At 46.5% G+C, this 13528-nt stretch overlaps 1 protein-coding gene across 1 annotated transcript; it reads right to left on the bottom strand.

Annotated features, from left to right (window-relative positions):
* Nucleotides 1–3291: 3291 nt before the first annotated feature.
* On the bottom strand, nt 3292–13518 carry LOC119433288 (E3 ubiquitin-protein ligase MARCHF1). The gene is made up of 2 exons (XM_037700434.2): nt 12949–13518; nt 3292–10564 (listed from the first exon to the last, which is right to left on the bottom strand). Exons 1-2 carry the CDS (start codon nt 13174–13176, stop codon nt 10121–10123), a joined length of 672 nt encoding a protein of 223 aa, XP_037556362.1. The 5' UTR covers nt 13177–13518; the 3' UTR covers nt 3292–10120.
* Nucleotides 13519–13528: the final 10 nt, after the last annotated feature.

Raw genomic sequence — 13528 nt, forward strand, 5'->3', positions numbered from 1 at the left:
TTCAAGGCTTCTCCTTCATTTACTTGTAGGATTCAACTGCACTGTCATAAATAATAAATTCACGTGGCCATTGTCACGAAATCCATGAATTGAGTGATGAGTGATCGTGATGCTTTTTCGAGCACAGGATCGCTTATCATTTTAAACTGATACTTCAGAAAGCGCTGAAGGGGAAAATGAGAACTGTGTCTTGGAAGACATGCATCCGAGGTGGCCATTAAAATTAATTGAATGAAGTTCTGGGGCTTTATGTGCCACAACCGTGATGTGTAATTATGAGGCACGCCATAGTGGGGGACTCTGAATAAATTTTTTTGCGTTTTGCGTGCATTTTGCGTTCTGCCTATTCAGTGGACACACTCCTTAAAGACCCATCCACAAGGAGCAAGTTTCAGATGTATTTTCAGCGTCAGCACCGGCAGCACGAGGCATCAGCTGGCTTTTATGCTTTACTAGCTGCTTCAGGTATCAGCACTGTGATCTGGCATGGGCGGACTTTGGCGTCGAGCAAGCGTCGCCCCCACTCTTGCATCATTCTTGATGACACTGGCCGACGTCACCCAATGCCGAACATCAACCTAAAACTTGTGGTTTGGGCGACTCCCCGAGAGACTTTATTGCATTACTTGTGTCAATTAAACTAGCCAGCTGAAATTTCTGGGTGTGCAAATTTACCGCCAGCGTCATTTTCATTTTGCATCTATGGTCAGTGCATTGAAGAGGTTGGCGATGGAAATGTGATGACATCAATAGATGTCCTCTGTGAGGTATTGTGCCGAGCGTGGCGTCCAGCAAAGTTATGAAACAGTGTTGAATATGGCGAGCCTTAGTTCGTTGAAGGCTTTGCGCTTTTGTGCCAGTGAAATTTTGTATGGTCTGCTTATAAGCGGCATCTCAGGCTGTCGCATAAATCTTTAGTATAGTGGCTATCATGCTCCTCCTCTGGACCTGTGATGGTGACGCTGTGGCTATGGTGGTACGCTGCTGAGCCTTAAGTCGTGCGTTTGGTCCACGGTGCAGCAGCCGCATTCTGATGGGGCGAATGCAAAAACTCTCATGTGACATGCATTGGGTGCACGTTAAATAAGCCCCTGGTGGCCCAAAATTAATTCGGAGTCCCTCGCTACGGCATGCCTCATAATCATATTGTGGTTTTGGCACGTGAAACCCCAGAATTTAATTCTCCGATGGAAGGTGCTGAGACTTCTGGTTGAGGTGCCTTTAATGTGCTATCCCAAATGCGTCTTCCTTCGAATGTGCTCTATGTTTGCACCTTACAGCCTGTGTTTGTTACAGTCAAGCCGCTTCAGATATGACCTCATTGTCTGGGTTAAGTTTGACTGCAGCTGTACATGGGCATGGCAGCAGGCAACCAAGCTACCCTGCTCCACTTGGCAGTGCCAAGTGATGCCCAAATTAGCCACAGTGGTCACTGCAGTACCTCCCTAGCAGCAAGAGCAATCAGTGCCAATGTAAAACAATGTTGGGCCACATTGGCCCAACATTGGGCAATGCTGGTCCCACATTTGCTCCGCCTACAGTTCTGTTTGGGTTTAGGAGTGTGCGTGTGTCTGTCTCTACCCCCTTGTATTATGTCTCGCCTTCATTCACATTCACGGTGACAGCTAAAGCAATTGAACTGCAATTTATTCATAATGTCAATGTCAGTGTAGAACTTGTTCCAGTGGTGTTGCCAGCCGGCTGAGAATTCCAGAAGTGAAATTGCATTTCCTGCGTGAGAGTTGGGTGTTACACTGACATACTGTCACGTCTTGATGACATGATTTAGTGCAAGGGCACAACCACAAAGAAGAGACACGCAGAGCAAGTCTTTGTGCGCTTGCACTAGATCATGTCATTAAGTAAGCATGAACTAGCCCATGCAAACATGTCCTTCTGCAGTGTAGGTCATATCTTGATTGGGGTTTTGTAGAAATAGCATGATAACCAGCGACAAAGAAAGAAGCGTAGAAGGAAGGCAGGGGTAGGGTGGACGTATATCTGTATGACTGATGAAAGCCACTATAGGCAGTTCAGGCAAAAGATTGTCTGCATGTGGAGCATGAATTGTGTGAAGTTCTTGGTTATGTTGTGCAGAACTCGAGTCATGCCAGTTTCATGCTATGTGCTGAAAACATGAAGCATGGTCCACGTTTGCAGTGATAGCAACATTCCGTCCCCAAATAGTTTGAAGTAGTAAATCTCGCAGACAGACCCACTCATTGGTTATTATAGAACCTCAAGTAGGTGTATTTCTTGTACGGGAAAGCACACAGAAAACAAGATTTATGCTGTGGCCATAAAAATAGAGGCACGTTTTATTTCAACCTGCTAGTGTTAGGTTCAGGTAATTTCGCGACACACTCAGCCTATCATGAGCAGGAAAGGCCATTGTACCTGCCAGAAACAAGGATACTATTGTCAGGTTCTAAGGAAAACTATCTATGATAGTAGCAATAATACTTGAGGATCGACATTCTGAAGCAAAGCCTCAGCTGTGAGAGACGCCATAGCACAGGACTTCAAATTAACTTTGACCACCTAGGCTCTTAAAACATAAATCTAGGTACAGTTGGCCACAAAAGTTTACGGGACATGAAGCCTGAGCACATAGCCTCATATTCAAAGTGTAGTAGCCTTTGCAAACTGCACAGCGACCCATTAAATCGCTAGTGCCATCCTTAACACAGCTAAAATTTATATCCATCATGGAACCTGTGCCCCGTAAAGATTTGTGGAAAACTGTACATATGCGTTTCTGCATTTCACCTTACCAAAACGTAGCTGCCGCAGCTGGAAGTCAAACCTGTGACCTCATGCTGAACAGCAGATTTGCATAGTCAGCGAGGCTGCATGGCGACACCTATAAGTCTAGATGAGACTTCCTTGCTGATGCACAGATTCATCCATTTATTTATTTATTTAGGGCCCGACAGCATTACAGAAACAAGTGATCAGATACCACTACATCTAGGCAGCACCTTCATTTGAAAGATGGCCAAATCAGGTTTAGTGTTGGCTATTTCTCATCTTTTATTTCGTCTATGTTGGAAGTGGAGAAAGGTTTCGCAGAGATAGGTTGTCATAGATGCCTCAAAAATCATGCTCGCTTTTCCAACAGACGATTCTCATCAATGGCACTTCAGAGTGTTCTGCATGAGTGAGCAAGGTGTGCGGAGCAATATCTGACAAGCAATGCCTCTACACCAGCTACCTGAGTGCACGTAAAGTGCTGGCAAGCTGTTCACCACAAACTGGCAAGCTTGGCCACCAGGACATGACACGTACAAGTTTATACACCAAAGGCTCTTTATTCATGGACCAGACAGCCTCCACTCAGAACATGACTAAACAACAGTGACTAAATTGTGGCGAAAGCTATGCCACGAACACCGAGGGCACATTATTCAAGCACGTTTTGACACCGCACACACATTAACACTTATTTCACATGACACGAGGGCACGTGCACGTCGAGATCCTTCCGTCTTCTTCCCATAGTGCAGCACTTTTGGTGCCACACAAAATCACAGAACACAAATGTTTGTTGTTTCTGTTCCACAGACCAGCATAGAGTGCCGATTCCAAATACGACTGCTTTGCGCGTTACAGACAGGAGACCGAAGCTTCAAGCTGCCTAGTAGGCATGGAAATGTAGAGACAATACAGACAAAACGCTGGTCCCAAAATGGGCCCAGTGGATGGCAGCATGTTCGCACCCTTTTGCAGCAAGTCTGCATGCAATCAAGGCAGGGCAAGAAAAGAGGGCCTTTAAAAAAAAATTACGGGTATGATTTCCGCTACAGCACACGCGGATGTAAGTAAGCTGCCTTGCTCGGGTGTGAATTCATTCAAGTACAATCCTAAGCTAGTACAGGACCTACTTGTCTCGACGACATCGGCACTTATTTACTGATTGTATTAGGTTGTCCAGGGGTGCCATTCTGGACACTGCCAAGCTCCGCCACATTGTCGAATTCACCACCTTGTCATCTCTAATTGGCAAGCAGGGCCAGCTACCCAAGGACCCTCTCTTGATTGGCTCAAAACGCCAACATGGCGTAATTCGACAACACTGCATATTTTGACAGTGTCTGGCATAGTTCTACCCTAGTAGTCCAACAAACTACATGAGCGACAAAATGCACTGTGGATTGGCACCTTGGCTGTCCAAGTGTAACGAGAAAATGCCCTGCGTGTTATCCATTGAAAGTGAATTCCACTGGTCGATCAAAGAGAGTGCTTTTCTGCTCCACGGCGGAGACTTTGTTTCCTTATTGGGCAATTCAGAGTGGAGCTGCATTTTTGCAGCAGTTGTTTCATATCAAACCACTTTGGGGTGCATCACTCAGTCTCGGTCTGCCATCTAAAGCATGGATTTGACCAGAAGGCGGAGTGCGCCATGTCACGTCTGTTGGCTTTGCATGACAGCTTCCGTTACGATACTGGTAACATCATATCGTCGCACGGGAGGTTCGAATTTGCAAAATCGAAGGAAGGGCGATGCCATCACTTGCCGAAGGATTCAAATAACTCCTCCGAAACAACCAGTGCAGTTCACCCACAAGTTTCAGGTCGAACAACAATGACAGCAGTATTAAGCGCAAGGATGTTGAAGGCACCTTAGCAGGAACACAGTTTGAAAGATTCCTTTTGCCAGCAGCGCAGAAAAAGAATGCAGTGCGCCGTACAATGCATTCCCTTTACAAAAGTCTGCTTGACGGAGAATGCACAGCGAGCAAATGTGAGGCTCTATCCATGTGCATCAATTCACGTTGTGGCAAGGTGTTGGAAAATGAAATGCTCAACATGATTGGCTCAAGCCCGTTGCTCTTCATTGCGCACAGTCAATGCAATGATTCCATGTCCTCATGAGAGTTACAGCCATCAGTCACACTACGTAAAGGAGGCAGGCTTGCAACTTTCAACTAAAGAAAGCAACCGCATGTTCGTCAGCACCACAGTTCGATTCATCACTAGCAGGGCAACAGGTTTCCCAGTGTTCTCCAGTTAATCGATTTTGTAACCTAATCATCTTATCTGATCCCCTGCTGGCCTCACTGTTTTCCCTCCCTGTCACACTAAAAGGCAGCTGGCTATCTGCTCTAAGCACCAAGTTTTCTAAAGCAATCACATTTAGTAAACCTTAAGTAGGTGAGATTTGAGATTGAGATTAAAAAAAAAAAAGACCACTCATGGCTCGCACTCTCCCCATTCTATTTAGCCTAGAAGACAGACACATTTTCTCTAATGCTAGAGATAAAGCTCAACATATAGTCAAAAATGGATGTGACAGCCATGTGTTTTATCATAATGTCAGAACTACCCATCATTTCGAAATATGGCAAGAAGCATCACAGGGCAAGCCACAAGCGGCAAACAAAAGATTGTTTTAAATTCTGGTACCTTAATCCCAAACAATAATTTTGGGGGGATACCCTCTGTCAATGCCCATCGACGCATTAAGCCAGCTGAAGTGGACACCTGCCATCAGAGCCAGACAACAACCTCAACACCATCTACAGACTATGCCCTGAGGCTCTATTAGGCCTTATCTGCACCTTACATCACACAAAAGTGAAGGAATCCCCAAAAGTGGTCAGTCAAGAATATCTGAAGTGCCGGAACCTTTCTATAAAATGCGCTTTGAAACAGTCCTTGTTGAGCAAACACATTCTGCGAGTCATGCACAGAACTGGAAACATCTCAACAAAGTTTTGCAGTTATACACTGCGTGCAGAGCTCACTAGCAGAATGTGAAGTTAGAAGGTAAACATTCAACTGAAATCAGTCTGGCTGGGGAACAGTTGAAATTATATAGACTAAATAAACTTCAACTAAGTAGGATTATTAGATTTAAGCGAACGCTTAAGAGTCCTTCTAACTCCTCCATCAGGGTTGACTTTGGGAAGCTGCAGCAACTTATTGGTCCAGCTAACAGCCCTGACTTTAGTTTAAATATAATCGGTTATACCCATTTCGTTAAGCCTACTTTACTAAAATTAGGCCTACTTGGTTGGTGTTTGTTTAATTAGCCCAATAGATGGCGTTAAAAACATGGCAGCGATGTGTTTCCAGCTCTTGCAATCGCGCTTGGCATGAAATTAGCTTTTCGCTTTTTAGACAGAGCACTTCTTGTCCTTTCCCAGCCAGTTCCAGCCCAACATTGGGCAGCCAGCTACTGGCCGATCGTTAAGATAGACCAATAGCAGTTCTTGTATAGACATCTGGACAGACGGGTGTAAGGCAGCGCATGACAGAGCAAGCGCTCACAGAGTTCCACCTTGTTGCAGCTGTGTGAATGAGGCTACGACTTAAGACAATATAGCCGTCTGCATATCTAGCTTTGTAACTTCAAAAACATTAATGCAAGAAGGTACTGGAATGCAAACAACACACAACAAGGCCTTTACAATCTTTCCCGGGCCGTCACACCTGCATGTGCTTTTTTTACTGCACCACTGCTTTACCTCGAGGCTGTAAAGAGACTGTAAAAGTTAATTTACAGCTAGATAAAAATCCACAATGGAAGTTTGCATGTAAAAAAAATAATACAGTGTGCAGGGGATGTAGCTGTGGGAACTACTGACCTCTGCAGTGATGGATAAACATCAGATCCATAGAAGCAGTTCTACTAATGGTCATAGGTGAATGCAAAAGCCGAGCTCGGCATTTCGCCTCCAGGCATTCGAAAAAGCACACAACACTGCAAATAAAATCACTAGTCGGCTGCCGACTGTGTCTCAGGGTAGTTGTCGATCCCAAAACATTTCCTTGCTTTGGTGGGCAGAGCAGCTTCGATGCCTTCATTTGCATTTTTTTTTTGTCTTTTCAATTAGCATAGAGATTCGTAAAACCTAAGTTGCTTTGTCCAAGCAAGAACTGAAAAGCAGTTAAATAGCAAAAAGATTCTGCAGTCCGTTGGCCCTAAAAGACAACAAGCAGCAGCAATTCAGGAGAACAGGCATTCAAATTCCAGCATTCTCAAAGCAACTTCCTCTGCATTGCACATGCTTGAACAGATGCTCACACACCAAGTCAGCAGCCAAGTCAGTGGCCGGCAGCATAGGATATTGAATTTCTTGGATTATTACCTAGAGAAAAATTTCACACCATGGTCTGCACAAGTTTAATAAGGATGCTGTGCAACCACGGGAATACTGGGATGTGGGTGTGTGATGCTTGTCTTGAACATGGCTAGGCTTAAAACATAGCTTCATTTCATTTCGGTATGAATAATGCTTTCTTAGAATGGAATCGTCATATAAAGTCTTTGTTTCCCCTGACACATCTTTTGTTACTCCCATTTATTAAACTGAAGAAAATGAAAACAGACGATTCAAACTGGTGCACAGCAAATGCAGACATTGTAATTTTCCTTCCTCTTTAGTGTCTGCTTGTAGATTGAATATACAACTAGGCAAGAGTTCTCGTGGTCTACTAAAAAATTCATTTTGCATAATAATGAAGAAAAAATTTGCCTTTTATACGCTGCTTCAGTAAGGAATGAACAATCGTGACAGACGGAATGCTGCTAGCCAGCTGTGTCTTATGGTCCCTTGGCTATCCAAAAAAGATGACAATCCGAAGCCACCACATCCCAGCATTCCCACACATACAACCACATGGCAACCTGTCAGACAAATGCTCGAGTCAGTTGGTCGGAGGATGGTTGCCGTGGTAGGTTAATGGTAGAGCACCGCATTCGTAATTCGAAAGATGTGGGTTTGTTTCCCATCAGCGGCATGCTGTCTTTGCTCGTCCACTTACATTTTGCCTTTCTTATTATTTCTACATGCTTACCCTGGTTTTATTATCTGTTTCCCTCATACGACTAACTACCAGTGACGCTCGTTAGTGTACAAAGCTCACTGGTGTGCAGGGTCATAAGCTGAGATGGTTTGGCTAAACAGTTGCCCAGAAGTGCCAGTAGTGCAAAAAAGAAAAGAAAGACTGCCACGTCCGAACAGCCACATCACATGTTAATGCAGGGCATGGCGCTGACCAACTAGCACAGAGCACTGTGCTTGGCGCAATGGTCCTGCACTTCAGCCTGACAGCTAAAACCACATGACAAGTCACGAAGGTGCTGCAATGCCGCCGTGCTTTGGAAAGTTGCCTCTTTCTTAAGAAAGATTCGTGATGGTCCCTCAGAAGTCTGTTCGTTTGCTCCCTCTCTCAGATGTGGACCTTTCCGACGAGAACTCCCTGGGCACATCCGTAATCGGTGCCGAACCCTTGTGAGCAGGCTTGAGCACTTGCTTGAAAAGCCCACTCAAAATGGTGCCACATGCTTTTTACACCTCGTTGGAACACTCCGAAAAAGCATATGGTCTGACTGTTGATAGTTAATAGCTGAAACGTGTATACAGCTTTAAAAAAAGTGTTGCACACCTTCTGCTTCTGTGATGCGAGACTCTCTGACCACTACGATTGATTGATTGATTAAATATATCAATCAACTCCCTGTGAGACTCGTTCCTCTCCATTGCCTATAAGGCTAGTGCTACCGAAGTTTCGTGCGTCGGTACAGATCCTATCCGCCACCTGCTACTACATATCTAATGTTTAAGAAACATTAAAGCGCAGGGATGTTCGAACTGTGAAATTTTCTCATCATATGGAATGCAGAATATCTGTCTGCTCGTAAAAGTATAAGAAGAAAGAAAATGTAGACAAAATTCTGTAAAAAAAAAAAAAAAGATCTAGTTTACTTCCTTCAAGAAATGCAATGTCGTTTGAACGTCTGTTCAACGGGGCAGCTTGTAAAGGAGCAAAATGCGAAAAACCACCGCCTTTTCTCTTTGGCCTACAATGGGCAGCTGATACGGTGGGGGACCGTACGCATGTTATTGTAGCACCATCCTGTCGCGCCAATGTTTCCCCAACGAACATTCAATTTGTTTCCACTGCCACTGGATGCCAGGTCCGAGCTTGCCGAAGACATAGAGCTAAAAATGCAACGAAGCAATCTGGGCTAGGGGCTGGGTGAAATCCCCGCAGTGCAGTACACAGTGCACAAGCAGCCTTTTTCAAGAAAATCTTTGACCTTTAGAGTCTGCAAATGTCCCGTACACCTCGTTTCACCCAACCACTGCTGTTTCGCACGTCCAATTTTCCTGTATGAATTGGCACCGCAAAGAATGGCCTTGCTGAGCACATTGCCCACACATAGTCTCACTTACTATGTTAATCTAGAGAAAAGCAAAATTGCTAATTTGTTAACCATTTCCCCATAACAAGTCTGCAAAAGCGCGGTTGATGACAGTTTTACAAACATTGATGCATTACAGCAAGGCAGGGTAAAAAAAGTTAAGGTTCTGGCCTGCAAGGGGGTCTCGCACTTGACGCAAGAAAGTGCGAGACCCCCTTCATGTCCATGCTGCATTAGTGCAACATCATGTTGGATTTCTGCATCTGCTCACACCGGGCATGTGCCGGGAATTCAGGTGCTCCAGGCATTTCACTGGGACACGCTTAACCACTAGTCAAGCTTGGTACGCAAAATGAGTTGTTGATTAACACCAGTCAAGAATATGCAGCACGTGCAGTCTTCAAAGAAACTACTGTGGTCCTATGCGACGTCCTGTGAGCCTAGTGACCAGGCGACAGCAAATAAGAGTACATCAGCGCACTGTTCTCCCACGGCCAAAAGATGTGGGGGCCAGCCCTGGCCAACAGACTTGCTCAGGGCTGCATCTCATAAAACTGGCAGCCTGACAATTGACGACACTGAAGACCAGCAGAGAACACAAATGCCACAAACACCTTCCAGGGGGCAAACACATGTTGCCTTACACATAAGGCAAAGCTGAGACTGCTTAGTTGTAGACTGTTTCCTGACTGAGACAGAGGACCACAGACTGTTTTTCAAAAAAATGCAAACCAGGCAGCAAACAGTACGAACTGCTGCTATGGAACAAACAGCACAAGCACATGCTGCCTATGGAAGTGAAGGCAAGACTGCTCAGTTGTTTTCAAATGCAAAGAGCACATAATACCAACTGTGTAACACACAGCCACAGGTGCGTGTGAGAGATGCCGCACTCACAGAGATCAAACAAACCTCCGGCCAAGCTTGGTTGTAAACTTGCTCCCACAAGCAGGTCAAACGCGCGCGTCAGACAGCCACAGGTCCACGCTTTGCGTCGTACTCATCTATGTACCACTGCTGGTTGAGATAGACGAACCGCAGAAGCAGCCGGTAGAGGGTGCTGCGTGCAGTGACTTCCACGTACATGGCCACGAAAAAGGCCAGGAAAAACAGCACCCCACACACCAGCGTCACCAGCTCCGAGTGGGTCAGGTCGCTCCGACGGCCAGACGTCGTCGTCGTCGACGACGCCGGCTCCTGGCGGAAGCAGACGATGGTGACGGTGGCGCAGGCCACCATGACGACCACCGCCAGCAGGAAGACGCTGTGCAGGACCTTGTCGCGCGGCGAGCACGGCGGAAGGCGCCAGGAACCGCCGGCGCGAAATTTCTTGTGCCACTGGTACTGGTACTGGCAGAGCTCGCAGCTTGGTGGTTTGCGGGACTTCTTGCTCAGTATCTCCAGCCAGCGCTGTGTACACCAAACAACGAATCCATTGTACTTGGGTTTACCATGCAAATTTTATATTACTTATTCATCTACTTTACTTTGGTACTTAAAATATATTTTTTTTACGGCTTTCTACTATGCATTTTATGAGAGACACATGTTTCTTCATGAAACCTTGCATCACGAATTAAGTTTAATAGCGAGTGATTCTAAAACTGAGTTGAAGTTTGTATTAGCTATATAATCAGAATATTCCCAATTCCTTTTGCTAATAAATGTCCCTGTATTTTCGTGCTTTTTTGAAGTTGTTAGTGGTATTCTACGGATGAAAGTTTTACGTTAAATTCAATTTCAATTATATTAAATTCGTATGAGTTTGTGGTGGTTGGAAAGCTGGCACTTTATGTTGTCCTGTGAGAAATGTTAATCTGAATGCTGCTTTGCATTTCCTCTCTCACACTTAATCTGCGTGCGTGTTTGGCAGTAGCGCACCCAGGATCTCTGCCAGGGGGGGGGGGGGGGTTGACAGTTTGCCAATACTATCTAAACAGCACTAATTTCAATTTCTTCACGGGAAATTGTCAAAAAATGCGCTTTTTGCGAGTGTGCAGACGATTGCGCGTCTTACATCTTAGTTGCAGTACTCAAATGTGCAAGGAAAGAAAAAGGGTTAAACAAAAGGGGGGGTTAAGTCGACCTCAGGGGGGGGTTACAACCCCCAAAACCTCCCCCGTCGGTGCGCCACTGTTTGGTATTCAACCAGCTTTTAAATTATCAGTTCAAAAAGCATTTCGTACACATCCTTTGAGTTCTTGAATAATGTCACATAAAAAATAAAGAGAGAACCTGCATCCTATAGAGGCACGGACACTGAGGAAAATTCCAGCTGTTTAGTGGTTCAGTTTCAGTGCTAGCTAGTTCGGCAGATCACAACACATGGTTTCATAAAGGCTGGCCTGGTTATCAGCCTTTCCTTTTATAGGACAACTGTTGTTGTGTGATGCTGCAATACTTGCTTTTTATTTCTTTTTTCCCATGGCCTGAATGAAAAAGGATGCATGCATGACTGTTAGCGATACTTTCTGCAAGACTTTGTCGGTTCACCCTTCCCATGAAGCGAGAGACTGTGTTTTAATATTAACCCAGTTGAAGAAAAAGAAACATATGCTAGGACAGTCAGATTTTAATTAGGCTATTTAGCAAAAGCAAAGGTTTGATGTGCATGTATAGCTCGGGAATGTCAAGCCAATGTCGGCCCCATCCTTGTACTCTACCCATATAAGTTTCTGAAACGATGTGCTGATAACATCTGCACTTGTCGAGGTTCCACCAATATTCCAGTGCAATGGCCAAGCCACGTGCAAGCATGCAACCTAATTATTATTATATGGTTGAAAACAGCAACAAACTGAACCACAAGATATCGACATAAACCTGCTACCGCTCATTTAATTCCCAAGGAAAGAGTTGCACTTTAAGAACGGCTGAAGTATGGGTGAAACTTGACACTCAAATGAGCATGTAGATGTTGTTCTTCGAACAGTTGAAATCCGCACATTTATTTTATTAATTATCTTTTTTTTGTGCATGCAACTTCTGCTTTCAGTATAGTCGGTTTATTTGTGCGTCACACAGCACAAATACTTGCGTGTGGTGATAAATTGTCCGGGCACGCAATTCAAATTCGTTCGCGAGCTTCTCCGTCCGTTAGCTGCAACACGCGCACGGCGTTAATGCCACACATCCGGACCGGATTCGGGGTGCACCATTCGGGAATGACGGCTGCTACGTCGAGGGAGCATTAACCTCGCCAGGGCACCAGCGCGAGACGCGGCCGGGGCGTCGTTCCGCGTGCGCTGCTCAAGGGACCCACAATAACAGGCCATCAGCAAATTAAGCGAACGGGACTGTACGAATTAAAGGGTGTTACAGCGTGGGAGGAGCATATCAGAGTTGACGAATAAGAGCGAGAGCCCGCGCGCTGTTTTTCGTTAATCACTTTGTCACATCGGTTCAAGCTTTTGGTCAAAAACCGGCAGCCGAGAATCTGCCGCGACCGAAGCGGGACATAAACGCGAAGCGCCGCAGCTCTCCCGAAGACTTTTTTTCCTTCCTTTTTTCTTTGCAACCCCGTGATGCATACATGAATGCAATTAACGACAGCACCGCGATAGCAGGAAATGCTCCATTTCGAGGCCGTTATAAATTTCATCCGTGTGTGCAGCAATTAAGCTCTGCAAGGCAAACTGCCCAACACGGAGCAGGCACTCGTGCGGACCATGCATGCTACAGATAAGCATCTCTATTCCAGTGACCGCAATCAATTTGACGCGCGCACACACACGCAAACGCCGCGGACGCGGCGGTCAGCTGGCGATCAGCTGGTGCGCGCGCTCTGTGCTCACCGTGAGGCAGCCGCAGTGGATGTACTGCACGGTGCCGGAGCAGCGGCAGGGCGATATGAGCGGGTCATCGTCTCGGGCCGGCATGTGGCAGATCTTGCAGAACGGCCCGCAGTCCTCGGCGACGCAGGGCGCGACCTCGGCGGGCTCGATGAGCTGCTGCTCGCAGGCCGCATCCGCGGTCACCGCCTTCGCCCAGACGTGCACCTCGGGCTCGCCCGCTTGGTCCATGACCCGCGAGACAAAACATAGCGAGTCGCGGCGTCCTCGCTTCTTCGGGCTCGAGCCACGGGGCGCGCGATCTCCCCCAGCAGCCGCGGGCAAGTTCACGCCCGGGGAACGCCGGTCCTTTGTTTACCTCGCCAGCACGTATACCGCAACGCGGAGACGGCGGGTAGAACGGGTAGTCGTATGATACGGCGCGCGCGCCAGACAACAACCGCGCCAACCGCGCTCCTCGCACGGCCAGCCAATGGGAGACGGGCGCTCACGGGCACGCGTGCGTCACCGCAAGGGGATCGAGCGGATGGATCATCGAGGCTGCTAGCCAGCTGAGAGCTCCAGAGCTTCGCCGAGATTCGTC

This window comes from Dermacentor silvarum, chromosome 11 (genome assembly GCF_013339745.2).
Source record: "Dermacentor silvarum isolate Dsil-2018 chromosome 11, BIME_Dsil_1.4, whole genome shotgun sequence".
NCBI lineage: Eukaryota > Metazoa > Arthropoda > Arachnida > Ixodida > Ixodidae > Dermacentor > Dermacentor silvarum.

What these genes read in the sequence shown, in the direction of transcription:
- LOC119433288 (XM_037700434.2), bottom strand. Translation starts at nt 13,176, where the DNA reads ATGGACCAAGCGGGCGAGCCCGAGGTGCACGTCTGGGCGAAGGCGGTG. An exon ending in TCCACTGCGGCTGCCTCACG is followed by an intron (nt 10,565 to 12,948) that starts GTGAGCACAGAG and finishes TGGTGTACACAG; the next exon opens with CGCTGGCTGGAGATACTGAG.